The sequence below is a fragment of the Bombina bombina genome, chromosome 5, assembly GCF_027579735.1.
Source record: "Bombina bombina isolate aBomBom1 chromosome 5, aBomBom1.pri, whole genome shotgun sequence".
Lineage (NCBI taxonomy): Eukaryota > Metazoa > Chordata > Amphibia > Anura > Bombinatoridae > Bombina > Bombina bombina.
The window spans coordinates 543,056,621-543,071,987 of NC_069503.1; the positions used below are offsets into that span (position 1 = coordinate 543,056,621).

The 15,367-nt window shown below is 37.1% G+C and overlaps 1 protein-coding gene across 6 annotated transcripts in view; it reads right to left on the reverse strand.

Moving 5' to 3' along the window:
- LOC128660571 (triple functional domain protein) overlaps positions 1-15,367 on the reverse strand; it is a 763,036-nt gene that overhangs the window by 311,318 nt on the left and 436,351 nt on the right. For all 6 annotated transcript variants that reach the window (XM_053714497.1, XM_053714496.1, XM_053714493.1 and 3 more), the window contains exon 12: positions 3,060-3,229. In XM_053714497.1, coding sequence (XP_053570472.1) covers positions 3,060-3,229 — 170 coding nt within the window. The remainder of the gene's footprint in view (positions 1-3,059; positions 3,230-15,367) is intronic.

Here is a 15,367-nt window from a genome sequence, read left to right on the forward strand (position 1 = left end):
CACCAATCAACAAGCGCTACCCAGGTGTTAAACCAAAAATGGGCCGGCTTCTAAGCTTACATTCCAGCGTTTTAAAATGAAGATACCAAGAGAATGAAGAAAAATTGATTATTCGTTGCTTAAAATTGCATGTTCTATCTGAATCATGTAAGTTTAATTTTGACTATACTATCCCTTAAAGCTTACATTCCATTCCTTCTTTCTTCAAATAAAGATATCAAGAGAACAAAGAAAAATTGATAATAGGAGTAAATAAGGAAGTTGCTTAAAATGGCATGCTCTATCTGAATTGTGAAAGAAAAAATGTGGGTTTCATATCCATTTTAATGTATATATATTTTATTATGATTATAGAACGCATAGGAATTAGTTTCCAACTGTAAACCCTTATTATTAGTTATATAATTTGTAATATGTTAGTAGTGTTTGATATAAGAATGAAAGCCCATGTCACTAGGACTTTTATGCCATACCAGATTTTATCATTACACACAAATGCATTATTGTTAGTTAATGGCTTAGTTATACATTTCCCGTCTCTGTGCTTAAAGGTACAGTAAAAACCTTTTTGTTGCTTTGCTGTAGCACACTAATGGCTTTGTTGTTGGCTTTGATGTTTTGAAACTACTTTTTTCCATGATGCTTAGGCACTCTGCTGTCTAGTTGGGCATCATGGGAAATGTAGTCCTGAAACATCAGGGGTGCTATGGTTAGCCATTACTGTGCTATAGAATAACACATCAGCCAAGCCTAAGCATTTTTAAAACAAAATTGCATCCTTTTTACAGCAGTTGTTTGTCAATAGCCAAACTCCAACCCCCCAATTACCTAATAGGAGACAATCAGGGTTTTAGTCTGATGACTATAATGATGGTCATATTCAGCAGACTAAAACCCAGATTGGGATGGTTAGTGTGTGTATATATATATATATATATATATATATATATATATATATATATCTCAAAGTTGACCTTGAAAAATCCGCACGGTGCATTTCCTCTAAGAAAAAAAAATGTCTACAATTACCTGGAAAAGGGGCAAAATACATAAATGATAGTACATAGGAAAGTTGTTTTGCTACAAATAACTAAACATTTTATATTAAAATCTCAAGGTGCTTACTGTCCCTTTAATCTGTAATATCCTTTTGGCCTGTTACCATTCATTGGTGAATGGAGATCCCAGTTGCAGTATTAGTGTCTATAAGAAAACTGTATCATGGATCAAGGCATAAAAATGTTCATGCATGGTGCTGTATAGTAGGTTAAATAGCATTCTCTAAGAAACAAAACACAGTTTTATTGTTTATCCAAACTAGCCATTGTTCTTCATACTGTCAGTCATGTATGTACTTAAAAGGGACACTGAACCCAATTTTTTTCTTTCAAGATTCAGATAGAGCATAACATTTTAAGCAACTTTCTAATTTATTCCTATTACCAAATTTTCAAAGAACCTAGGTTCTAGCTGCTGATTGGTGGCTGCATATATATACATATATATGTGTATATATATATATATATATATATATATATATTGATTGTCATTGGCTCACCCATGTATTCAGTTAGAAACCAGTAGTGCATTGCTGATCCTTCAACAAAGGATACCAAGAGAATGAAGCAAATTTGATAATAGAAGTACAGTGGAAAGCTGTTTAAAATTTTATGTTCTGCCTAAATCATGAAAGAAAAATATTGGGTTACATGCCCCTTTAAATTGTTTACAAACAGCTCCTTATCCTTTATATCGGTATTTGAAATAGCTGATTTAGTCTATGGCATTCCTACCTATAATGAAAGTTTCTATACCTAGGTATAGACTATTGACAAACTATGTTAAACACAGACAGCCGAATAAATTACACTCCTAGTGGGAGGTGGAAGAAATAAAGTTCTAAAATGTTAATTTTCAATTGTTCTTTCGAAGTATTGTACAGACACAGAAGATAAGAGAGGGAAGCATTTGAGAGATAAGATAACTAGGTCTGATTGCACTGCACGTTGATGGGCAGTGGTTTTAAAGAGCAAATTCAGCTATTTCTTTTCTGAAAAGAAGCATAAATGAGCAAATTCTCATACATTTTAAATGCAACAGCTGGTATAAACAAGTCATGGGGAACACATTCAGGAAACTGTCCCTTTAACAACATGGATGTAATAGAACTAGTGACAAATACCTTCTAAAAGATATTGCTAGTCCTGTTATACACAAAAATGATTGAAACAAGTCAGGAGGTTTGTATGTCATGTATCTGTTAGCTGTCTTACTGTCTGCACTTTATAGTTGTCAATCTGTGTTCATGAAGAGACTGACATGAAAACGCATAAGCAAGCTTAAAGGAACACGAAACCCAACATTTGTCTTTCCTGAATCTGATAGAGCATAGATTTTTAAACAACTTTTCAATTCCATTATTAATTTTGCTTTATTGAAGGCACCACTGGCAGCTATCTGAACACATCAGTAAGCCAATGACAAGAAGCATATCTCTGCAGCAACCAATCAGCAGCTAGCTGCCACCTCCTGTGCCTACTTTTTAAAAAAAGAACACCAAGAGAACCAAGCGTGTAATTTTAAGACATTTTTAAATTCACTTCTATTTTCAAATGTGCTTTGGTCTCTTGGTATACGTTGTTACAACAACAACAAAACACACATCCTCAACTAGTGGGAGCTAGCTGCTGATTGGTGCCTGCATACATTTGTCTCTTGTGATTGGCTAACTAGATGTGTTCAGCTAACTGCAGTAGTGCACTGCTGTTCCTTCAGCAAAGGATAACAAGAAAATAAAGCAAATTGCAAAGTTATTTAAAACTGTATGTTCTATCCAAATCATAAAAGAAAATAGGGGGGTTGTCTGTCCCTTTAAGAAACCATCCACCCGGTATAACATCATAAATTATTTTTAAACTTTTAACACTTTCACAGCTTTCAATTATCTCAAAAGTGAAAATCAGATCCTGGATTTTATAAGATAAAAACATGCTATTTAATACAAATCTCCACTTTCTAAAATTAGAATAGGTTTAAGTATCTAAATATGCCCTGCTTACCTTAGCTGCTGGATCAGATCCTCCCCCTCTTTGAGAACATTGACTGTAAATTGGAGTGTAGTTTGTTGTTGCTGCCCAAAGCGTTTGATCAAGTCCTGAACAGCTTCCACTGATTCTGCATAAACATCATCCAGGAGTTCCTTCTGTAGATCCTCCAGCCATGTCCACAACTAGAGACGGAGAAAAGGAGATGCAGAAAGTTTAAAAAAAAATGTATCCAGGATGTACAACGAAAAGACCAAAACAAGGTCAGCTATATTTCCTGCCTGATTATCTATAGGAAAAGATTGTGTTTGATTTCAGTAGAGGACAGAAATAAAATGCATATGAAATAAACAGCTAATTGGACTCCTGCTCCCTCTATGGATGAGCGACACAGACTATTGAATGAATATAATCCGGTTAAATGAAGAGATCAGTTCGGTAACCAGACAAGCGGCTTCTTTAGGAAACACACATGAGGGGGGAAACCATAGTTCATATTCCAGAGGGATGAAGAGAGGAAGGAAGGAAGGGAGTCAGGAGTATCTCAGCAAGCTTTGTTCAGACCTCGCAGCTGATGGACTGGATGACACACAGACCTATAAACTATTTCAGCCCATTTTAATAAGTGCAACCAAACATCCAATTTGTCTTTCTGTATGACTATTTAGATTGTCTACGCTTGTTAACTCGACACAGGCAGGTAGATAAAGTTAGGCTATTTCAACCCGTTACCTGCCAAAAAAAGGGCTGCAGCACACTGTTAAAGAGACATGAAACCCCAAAAAATATGTCTTTCATGATTTAGATAGAGCATGCGATTTTAAACAACTTTCTAATTTACTTCTATTGTTTTTTGTATCTTTTGTTGAAAAAGCAGGGATGTAAGATAAAAAGCGTGCACGTCTGGAGCACTATAAGGTTTTGCATTTGTAAGAGCCCTGCCATGTTAGTGCTTTAGGCACCTACCAAGGGAACAAAGCAAATTTAATCATCATAAACTGTAAATTGTTTGCTCTGTCTGAATTACAAAATAAATGTTTTGGGTTTCATATCCCTTTAAGTAATGGACTCTTTTGCAACTGAGGGGTTAAAGGGACACTGTACCCAAAATTTTTCTTTTGTAATTCAGAAAGAGCATGCAATTTTAAGCAACTTTCTAATTTACTCCTATTACCAATTTTTCTTTGTTCTCTTGCTATCATTATTTGAAAAAGAAGGCATCTACACTTTTTTTTGGTTTCAGTACTCTGGACAGCACTTTTTTATTGGTGGATGGATTTATCCACCAATCAGCAAGGACAACCCAGGTTGTTCACCAAAATGGGCAGGCATCTAAACTTACATTCTTGCATTTCAAATAAAGATACCAAGAGAATGAAGAAAATTTGATAATAGGAGTAAATTAGAAAGTTGCTTAAAATGTCATGCTCAATCTGAATCACGAAAGAAAATTTTTGGGTACAGTGTCCATTTAATTACAACAGGGTATACACTGTATGTTTTTTTGTAATACAGATACATTAATGCACACTCAAAATATAATTTGACCAGATACACATAGAGGAAATATTTTTTTATTGAGACGAACTTCTGCAGCTTTTTTAGGTAACCTCTTTATGAAAGTGAGTTGTTGTAATCAGATTTTACAGAAAAACAAACCAGTTAAATAGCTACATCTCAATTGCCAATTAGTGTAAGGATGCAACAAGAAAGAAATACCTTGAAACAAAAATTACATTGAATTAAAATTAAAGTAATGCTGAACCTGATTAACAGTGTCCAAAAGTCGCAAAAAAAATGATCATAAAAGATCAGTGCATCTTAACGAACAGAATAAAAAGGACAACGTGTCATCAACTGACGAGTATCGTTAACAAGTCATCAAAATTTATATAATGACTATCTTTTCAATTAAGTGAGGATGTTTCATTAGTGTCATTTTCAAAACGTTCATGCAGATTTTATAACACTCTCTAACACTTAAAACAGGAAGTAGACTATAATAGTGTTTATTAGTGGCTAATCCAGGATGCAAATGACAGCAATTTACTAAGAGATGAACAGTTAACATATTTGTAGGGAGAAAAAAACCTGCTGACTTAATCTTAACTATCAAAAATTAAAAACTGATTAATAAAATGACATAAAAACACATTAGTTGCCAATACGTGCTCTAATGTAAATCACAGATGCCACAACATACAAATAAATATATAGATATGACCTGATTCCCACACCTCAGAGCAGATTGGTATAAAGACAAATAGGACAATTATACCACAGCACAAGCAGTCAAGCACAGAGACTGTGCAGGGAATATCATACCAACAAGCAAGTACATAAACGTGGTATTTGAAATACACACCAATGCTTTACAAGAACTATTGAAAACATTTATTTTTTGCAGTATCTACTGAAATATAAACGTTAATATTAATGGGATCCTGTACTGATACGTCAGTTGTACTTTCAAGTGCAGATAGAGACATCAAAGAGACATATCTCCAGGAACCATATATTGAGACTACACACAGTCAAAAAGAAATTAACTTGTCTTGATGTATCAAAAATCCTATGAGTGGTACATTTTAATTGGTTAATACTTCTCATTCTAGCATCCAGGAAAATATATATATATATATATATATATACACATATACATACATACATATACACACACATATCACAATTTTACTCTGGTATCAATTGAGATTCCTTACAAAAATCATATATAGCTCTACACAGTGAAAACACTAGAAAATTATTTTTACTGTGAAGATAAGGACAGCTTAACCAAGAAGCCTACATTACTTACATGAAAACACATTCATAGAAGGAAGGGGGAGATTACTCTTTACTAGGATGAAAGAGATTTGTAAACATGAATTAATCAGTCAATGACTTAACACTTTCAGTGCAACCGATAAAGAGGCTAACTTGTTTGTTTGTCTTTGGGGACTAAAATACAATATTAGGGATTAAAACTTGTATTTAATCATTCAACTGATAATGCCATTAATAAAGAACAGAGAAATCTTATCAAAGTAATAACTTGTATGACAGCTACAATTATTTACTCAAACTACAGTTTCCACACCTTAAAAGCCCACTAAATAAAGTAGAATGCAATAGCACTTACTTTGAATTTGAAATGAGAAAAATAATAATTTCTGTCAAATATCAATGTTAATTCAATGGTCCCTCCCCCTGTATTATGTGAAAGCCATCAGCCAATCACAAAATGCATATAAGGATATACTGTTCACTTTTGTGCATGCTCAGAAGGGGATGGAGCCTGAGGTATACATATAATAAGATTGTGCACATGTTTACAATGAAAGTATATTACAAAGTTTTCTTTAAAACGCATGCTTTATTTAAGTCATAATTCTTTACTTTTGACTTTAGTGGCCCTTTAAAGGGACATACAAACTCAAAATGCAATCCCCTTAAATGTTTAAAGGGACAGTCTAGTATAAATTAAACTTGCATTATTCAGATAGGACTTTTAATTTTAATCAACTTTCCAATTTACTTTTATCATCAAATTTGCTTTTTTCTCTTGGTATTCTTAGTTTAAACTAAACATAGGTAGGCTCATATGCTAATTTCTAAGCCTTTGAGGGCTGCCTCTTATCACAGGCTTTTTAACACAAAGAGACAGAAAGTACACGTGGGCTATATAGATAACACTTTGTTCAGACACAGGTCTATTTAAGACAATAGACAATAAACAGTCACAGTCATGTGATCGGGGGACTGGAAGAAGGTTCCTAGATACAAGGTAATCTCAGAGGCAAAAAGTATATTAATATATCTGTGTTGGTTCTGCAAAACTGGGGAATGGGTAATAAAGGGATTATCTACCTTTTAAAACAATAACAATTCTATGGTAGACTGTCCGTTTAATAATGTATAGTGCCACAATTTTAAAGTGCCTGCTTTTCCTGTAACTGCAATCTGAACAATGTAATTTTTACACTGCCTCAGAGAAGCTTGAGTGAACTCCATATAATTCCCTGAGCCTTCTACATGCTGCCCATTGATTGAATGGTATATGCGAAAGTTGCTCAATTTCTGTCCCAAAATTGCCACTGCAAAGGCAGTATGATTAAAGGGACAGTGAATTTACAAAATAATGTTATATAATTCTGCACTTAGCAAGAGTTTTTCATATCAAAAGATTTTCGAGATTTGAGCGCTCAAAGCTGCTCTTACCTGGTCTCCTTTCCAGGCTCTTCTAATCTGGCTTGCTTTTTCAAAAGCGTTTTGCAGACACGCCCGATTGCGCTATTGAACGTAATGTAAGCTCGCTCCTGCTACCAGACCAGGAAGAGCTACATTAAGTTCAATAGCGCGATTGGGCGTGCTGTGATAAGACAGCGTGCCCGCAAAGCGCTTTTGAAAAAGCAGACCAGATTAGAAGAGCGTGGGAAGGAGACCAGGTAAGAGCAGCTTTGAGCGCTCAAATCTCGAAAATCTTTTGATTTGAAAAGCTCTCGCTAAGATAATGTTATATAATTCTGCACTATGTGCAGAATTATATAACATTTTGTAAGCTTACTGTCCCTTTAAAGGGACGTGAAACCAAACATTTTCTTTCATCTTTCCACTTCTGATGCTTAAATAAATTCATAATACAACATTAATGTACAATTCACTGTTTCTGGTCCGTTCTCATTATGTTTAGCAATTACACACATGACTGATTTTACTATTATATTGCTTTTTATGTATGCAGATCTTTTACAAAGTAAAACTAAGCTTCCGCAGCAGAAGAGATTACATAAGAAAATTGTTCTGTTCTGCTTTAACCTGGAAGTGCCTATTCTATTATATAAAGCACTTTATAGAAATTAAACCTTTATACTTGATTCTTCAATATTTAAAGGAACAATCAACACCAGAATTTTTGTTGTTTATAAAGATAGATAATCCCTTTATCACCTATTCCCCAGTTTTGCATAACCAACGCTGTTATATTAATATACTTTTTTACCCCTGTAATTACCTTGTATCTATGCCTCTGCAAACTTCCCCCTTATTTCAGTTCTTTTGACAGATTTGAATATTAGCCAATCAGTGCTGACTCCTATGTAACTTCACGTGCATGAACTCAATTTTATCTATATGTCACACATGAACTAATGCCCTCTATTGGTGAAAAACTGTCAAAATGCATTCAGATTAGAGGCCTTATGGACTTGAATGTCCCTTTAAACAAGTGATATAATTTTTGAAAATGTGTCAACATTTTGTTCTAAGGCTAATTGTTGTTTTGAATACATTATTATATATTTACTGTTCAGTGTTTCTGTAAAGGGACATTCAAGTCCAAAACAAACTTTTATGATTCAAATAGGGCATGCAATTTTAAACAACTTTCCAATTTAATTTTGTCACCAATTTTGCTTTGTTCTCTTGGTATTCTTATTTGTAAGCTAAATCTAGGTAGGCTCAATTGCCAATTTCTTAGACCTTGAAGGCCGCCTCTTAGCTGAATGCATTTTGAAAGTGTTTCACCACTAGAGGGTGTTAGTTCATGTGTCATATAGATAGCATTGTACTCATGCGCGTGGAGTTACCTAAGAGTCAGCACTGATTGAATAAAATGCAAGTCTGTCAAAAGAACTGAAATAAGGGGGCAGTTTGCAGATGCTTAGATACAAGGTTTTCACAAAGGTAAAAAGTGTATTATCATAGTACTTTGTCTTACAATAATGGGACTTTTATAAAGCTTGTAATTCTATATATGGGGGATGTTTATCCACCCAAAAGCAAATACAAGGGCAACATAGCTTTTAAACCAACGTATAATCCGATTGCTTAAAAGACACTTTGCATTGTACTGAAGAACGGTCAACACTAAATAACCTTACCAGCATTCCTGCTTAGACATGCATTTTCAGTAATGTATCATATCTAATCAGTACTATTTTTTCCAAAAATAATCATTTCTGCACTTTCATATGTACTCAGTTTTGCAATTATATGAAGGTTCATCACTCAGCTTTGCTTTCAGTAAAGAAAAATAATAATATCTGAGCAATATTCAAATTGATGAATAAAGGCACAGAACTTACATTATCTACTTTTTTTTCAACATGTGTTATAAAGTGCGTACAAGTACACACTACAGGGTACAAAATGATGCAAAGAGCAATACACAGAATCTCAGATTTTTTGTTTTGTTTTTAAAGTGATGTAAACTCTACTCTTTTAAAAATCAGATCCGGAATGTTAATGATATTATAGGCTCGATTTATCAAAGGCTGTGTCTGCCTACGACTGCAGGTTCTCACAAGAGAGCCTTCAGTCCATATTTATCAAGCAATAATCATCAGAATTTCAATCTCCTCTGCATCGTCCGACAGCTCCTGCCCGCAAATTATTCAAAATGCGTGGACAGGGGGCGGGATTGCACGCAAGAGCAAAATAATCACTCGTGTGCAATCTTAAATCCCGGCAGCGAATTGCTGCCCGCCAGAGGCGAGCTGGGTCGGACAGGGGCGCATATGTACAACACCCCTATCCTACCCAGCTTGATAAATCGAGCCCTTTAGTTGGACTTTTATTCATAAGACGTAATGAAGATGCGCTATAACTTACTTTTTTAATATAGATATAAAATTCACGATCTTGCGCTCTGCCACTCCCACTCCAAAAGTTAATTTTTCTGTGAGCTAACGTTTTTTAATTGTTATCCAATCAATGCTCTCCCCATATGGCACTTTTGTTGTAGCTAGAGCGCTGATTGGACAACAATTCAAACCTTGAGCTCAAGGAAAAACTGGCTTTGCAAGTGGGTAGCAGAGCACGGAATTTGAATTTTAAATCTATATTAAAAAATAAGTTAAAGGACCAGTCAACACTGTAGATTTGCATAATCAACAAATGCAAGATAACAAGACAATGCAATAGCACTTAGTCTGAACTTCAAATGAGTAGTAGATTTTTTTTCTGACAATTTTAAAAGTTATGTCTATTTCCACTCCCCCTGTACCATGTGACAGCCATAAGCCAATCACAAATGCATACACCTACCATGTGACAGCAATCAGCCATTCACAAATGCATACACACTTATCCTTGCACATGCTCAGTAGGAGCTGATGACTCAAAAAGTTTAAATATAAAAAGACTGTGCACATTTTGTTAATGGAAGTAAATTAGAAAGTTGTTTAAAATTGCATGCTCTATCTGAATAATGAAAGTTTAATTTTGATTGAGTGTCCCTTTAAGGCGCATCTTCGTTACAACTGATGAATGAAACTCCATCTAAAATATCACTGACAGTCCGGATTTGATTTTAAAAAGGGAAGAGTTCACCATCACTTTAATTACTGTTTTTGAGTCATTACTGATAACTGGGCATTTTACATTTGCTTTTCTAAAAGAGCTGTACTCTGCTACATAATGTACCACCATTACTTTGCTGTTATTGTACAGACGTAAACGCCATTCCTTGTGCTTTTGCCCCCAGGGAAAACACTGCACACGTTTACTTCAGCATAAGCTGCTAGCACTCATGTGAAGACCTTCCTGTTTGGAAGGAAATTCTGCACTAAAACAACCTGACGAACTCTGTAACCCCCTCTGGCTATTTTAAGATGGCCACAATATTATGTCTTTCTTGAAAGGTCCTTGTCCAGCTACATACACATTTACGTGACAAAATGTCATGATAAACAGATACACAAATACCTATTTTTTTTATTTTTTTTGTAAAATACATCTTAAAGGGATATAGTACTCAAACTTTTTATAAGTATATGTATACAAAAGAACAGCAGTTGAACATGTTAAAATATTATTTGTGTGCATTTTGGTAAAATGCATCTTAAAGGGACATAGTGCTCAAACTTTTTATATGTATATGTATTTGATAGAGCAGCATTTGAACATGTTAATTTGTGTGTAAAGGGTTAATGAATATGTATTTACATTTAAAGTCAAACTAACAGAACATGCATTTTGCAATAAAGTGATACCTAGGTATTATTATTCTTCTTTATTTATAAAGCGCCAACAGATTCCGCAGCGCTGCCCATGGGTACAAGGATAACAGTACAATGGAGAAACAATACGATAAAAGACAAAATTTTACAGACAAATACAGGGGGAATTGAGGGCCCTATTCCCGTGGGAACTTAGGTAGCTATTTCTTATTGTCTGAAGTGAAACAACTTACAAAGGAAAAAAACAAACATTGGTTTGTTCACAACAGAATGATTCATATTAAAAAAAAAAAAAAAAAAAGTAAACTATTTTAACAGAGAAAACGATAATATCCCTTTCAAACAACACCCGAGAAATCTCTAGGAAATTATTAATTAATTTTCTATTAATTTATTAATGTCTGGTATTTTTTAAGTTATTTTTCTGCATTATTATTTATATTTAGACTGATTAACAGAAAGGTGGGAGGGTTTATATAGAGTGGCGGGAAGGGTAATTTCCAGGAGAAATGGATCGTGGACTCTTATCACCAATATTAAAGAAATTAGCATGCTATGTTTCCTTAGTGCATTTCACTTTTAAATAAATTTGTTTAATTTACTTTGTGTTTAATCTAAAAAAACCCTAAATTTATGCTTACCTGATAAATGTATTTCTCTTGTGGTGTATCCAGTCCACGGGTTCATCCATTACTTGTGGGATATTCCCCTTTCCCAACAGGAAGCTGCAAGAGGACACCCACATCAGAGCTGTCTATATAGCTCATCCCCTAACTGCAACCCCCAGTCATTCGACCGAAGACAAGCAAGAAAAAAAGGAGAAACTATAGGGTGCAGTGGTGACTGTAGTTTAAAAATAAAAAAAAACACCTGCCTTAAAATGACAGGGCGGGCCGTGGACTGGATACACCACAAGAGAAATAAATTTATCAGGTAAGCATAAATTTTGTTTTCTCTTGTAAAGGTGTATCCAGTCCACGGGTTCATCCATTACTTGTGGGATACCAATACCAAAGCTTTAGGACACGGATGAAGGGAGGGACAAGGCAGGAACTTAAACGGAAGGCACCACTGCCTGTAAGACCTTTCTCCCAAAAATAGCCTCCGAAGAAGCAAAAGTATCAAATTTATAGAATTTAGAAAAGGTATGAAGCGAAGACCAAGTCGCCGCCTTACAAATCTGTTCAACAGAGGCCTCATGTTTAAAAGCCCATGTGGAAGCTACTGCTCTAGTAGAATGAGCTGTAATTCTTTCAGGAGGCTGCTGGCCAGCAGTCTCATAAGCTAAGCGTATTATACTTCTTAGCCAAAAAGAAAGAGAAGTTGCCGAAGCCTTTTGGCCTCTCCTCTGTCTAGAGTAGACAACAAACAAAGCAGATGTTTGACGAAAATCCTTTGTAGCTTGTAAATAAAACTTTAAAGCATGAACCACATTCAAGATTGTGTAATAGACGTTCCTTCTTTGAAGAAGGATTAGGACATAGTGAAGGAACAACAATCTCCTGATTGATATTCTTATTAGATACCATCTTAGGAAGAAACCCAGGTTTGGTACGTAACACTACCTTATCTGCATGGAAAATCAGATAAGGGGAATCACATTGTAAAGCAGATAACTCCGAAACTCTTCGAGCCGAGGAGATAGCTACTAAAAACAGAACTTTCCAAGATAAAAGCTTAATATCTATGGAATGCAAAGGTTCAAACGGAACCCCTTGAAGAACTTTAAGAACTAAATTTAAACTCCATGACGGAGCAACAGGTTTAAACACAGGCTTGATTCTAACTAAAGCCTGAAAAAACGCCTGAACGTCTGGAACCTCAGCCAGACGTTTGTGCAAAAGAATAGACAGAGCAGAAATCTGTCCCTTTAAGGAACTAGCTGACAAACCCTTCTCCAATCCTTCTTGGAGAAAAGATAATATCCTAGGAATCCTGACCTTACTCCATGAGTAACCCTTGGATTCACACCAATGAAGATATTTACACCATATCTTATGATAGATTTTCCTGGTGACAGGCTTTCGAGCCTGAATTAAGGTATCAATGACCGATTCGGAACAACCACGCTTTGATAGAATCAAGCGTTCAATCTCCAAGCAGTCAGACGTAGAGAAATTAGATTTGGATGTTTGAACGGACCTTGAAGTAGAAGGTCCTGCCTTAGCGGCAGAGTCCATGGTGGAAAGGATGACATGTCCACCAGATCTGCATACCAAGTCCTGCATGGCCACGCAGGGGCTATCAAGATCACCGAAGCTCTCTCCTGCTTGATCTTGGCAATCAGACGAGGGAACAGAGGAAACGGTGGAAACACATAAGCCAGGCTGAAGGACCAGGGCGCTGCTAGAGCATCTATCAGCGCTGCCTTGGGAACCCTGGACCTGGACCCGTAACAAGGAAGCTTGGCGTTCTGACGAGACGCCATGAGATCCAGTTCTGGTTTGCCCCAAAGTTGGATCAACTGGGCAAATACCTCCGGATGGAGCTCCCACTCCCCCGGATGAAAAGTCTGCCGACTTAAAAAATCTGCCTCCCAGTTCTCTACTCCTGGGATATGGATAGCTGAGAGATGGCAAGAGTGAACCTCTGCCCATAGAATTATCTTTGAAACCTCCAACATTGCCAGGGGGCTCCTTGTTCCCCCATGATGGTTGATATAGGCTACAGTCGTGATGTTGTCCGACTGAAATCTGATGAACCTGACCGCAGCTAGCTGAGGCCAAGCCTGAAGAGCATTGAATATCGCTCTTAGTTCCAGAATGTTTATCGGAAGGAGGGCCTCCTCCTGAGTCCACAAACCCCGAGCCTTCAGGGAGTTCCAGACTGCACCCAGCCCAGAAGGCTGGCATCTGTCGTTACTATAGTCCATTCTGGCCTGCGGAAACTCATTCCCTTGGACAGATGGACCCGAGACAGCCACCAGAGAAGAGAATCCCTGGTCTCTTGATCCAGATTTAGTAGAGGGAACAAATCTGTGTAATCCCCATTCCACTGATTGAGCATGCAAAGTTGCAGTGGTCTGAGATGTAGGCGGGCAAACGGAACTATGTCCATTGCCGCTACCATTAATCCGATTACCTCCATACACTGAGCCACTGACGGACGAGAAATGGAATAAAGAGCACGGCAGGAAGTTAGAAGTTTTGACAAACTGACCTCTGTCAGATAAATCTTCATTTCTACTGAATCTATCAGAGTTCCTAGGAAGGAAACTCTTGTGAGAGGTGAGAGAGAACTCTTTCCTTCGTTCACCTTCCACCCGTGAAACCTTAGGAATGCCAGAACAATGTCCGTATGGGACCTGGCGATTTGAAAAGTTGACGCCTGTATCAGGATGTCGTCTAGGTAAGGGGCTACTGCTATACCCCGCAGTCTTAGAACCGCCAGAAGGGACCCTAGAACCTTCATAAAGATTCTTGGTGCCGTGGCTAACCCAAAGGGAAGAGCCACAAACTGGTAATGCCAGGCGAACCTGAGAACCTGAGAAACTGATGATGATCCCTGTGTATCGGAATATGTAGATAAGCATCCTTCAAATCCACGGTAGTCATATATTGACCCTCCTGGATGGTTCGAATAGTCTCCTTCTTGAAGGATGGGACCCTGAGAAATTTGTTTAGGATCTTGAGATCCAAGATTGGTCTGAAAGTTCCCTCTTTCTTGGGAACTATACACAGATTTGAATAGAAGCCCTGCCCCTGTTCCTCCTTTGGAACTGGGTGGATCACTCCCATAACTAATAGGTCTTGAACGCAATGTAAGAATGCCTCTCTCTTTATCTGGTTTGCAGATAATTGTGAGAGATGAAATCTCCCCTTTGGAGATGAAGCTTTGAAATCCAGAAGATATCCCTGGGAAACAATCTCCAGAGCCCAGGGATCCAGGACGTCTCTTGCCCAAGCCTGGGTGAAGAGAGAAAGTCTGCCCCCCACTAGATCCAGTCTCGGATCGGGGGCTACTCCTTCATGCTGTCTTAGAGGCAGCAGCAGGCTTTTTGGCCTGTTTCCCCTTGTTCCAAGCCTGGTTAGGTCTCCAGACTAGCTTGGACTGGGCAAAATTTCCCTCTTGTTTTGTAGAAGAGGAAGATGAAGCTGCGCCACTCTTGAAGTTTCGAAAGGAATGAAAATTAGTCTGTTTGGTCCTAAAATTGTTGGACCTATCCTGGGGAAGGGCGTGGCCTTTTCCTCCAGTAATATCAGAAATGATCTCCTTCAGTCCAGGCCCAAATAGGGTCTGCCCTTTGAAGGGGATATTGAGAAGTTTAGACTTTGAAGTGACATCAGCTGACCAGGATTTAAGCCATAGCGCCCTACGTGCCTGAATGGCAAAACCTGAATTTTTAGCAGTTAGCTTGGTTAAATG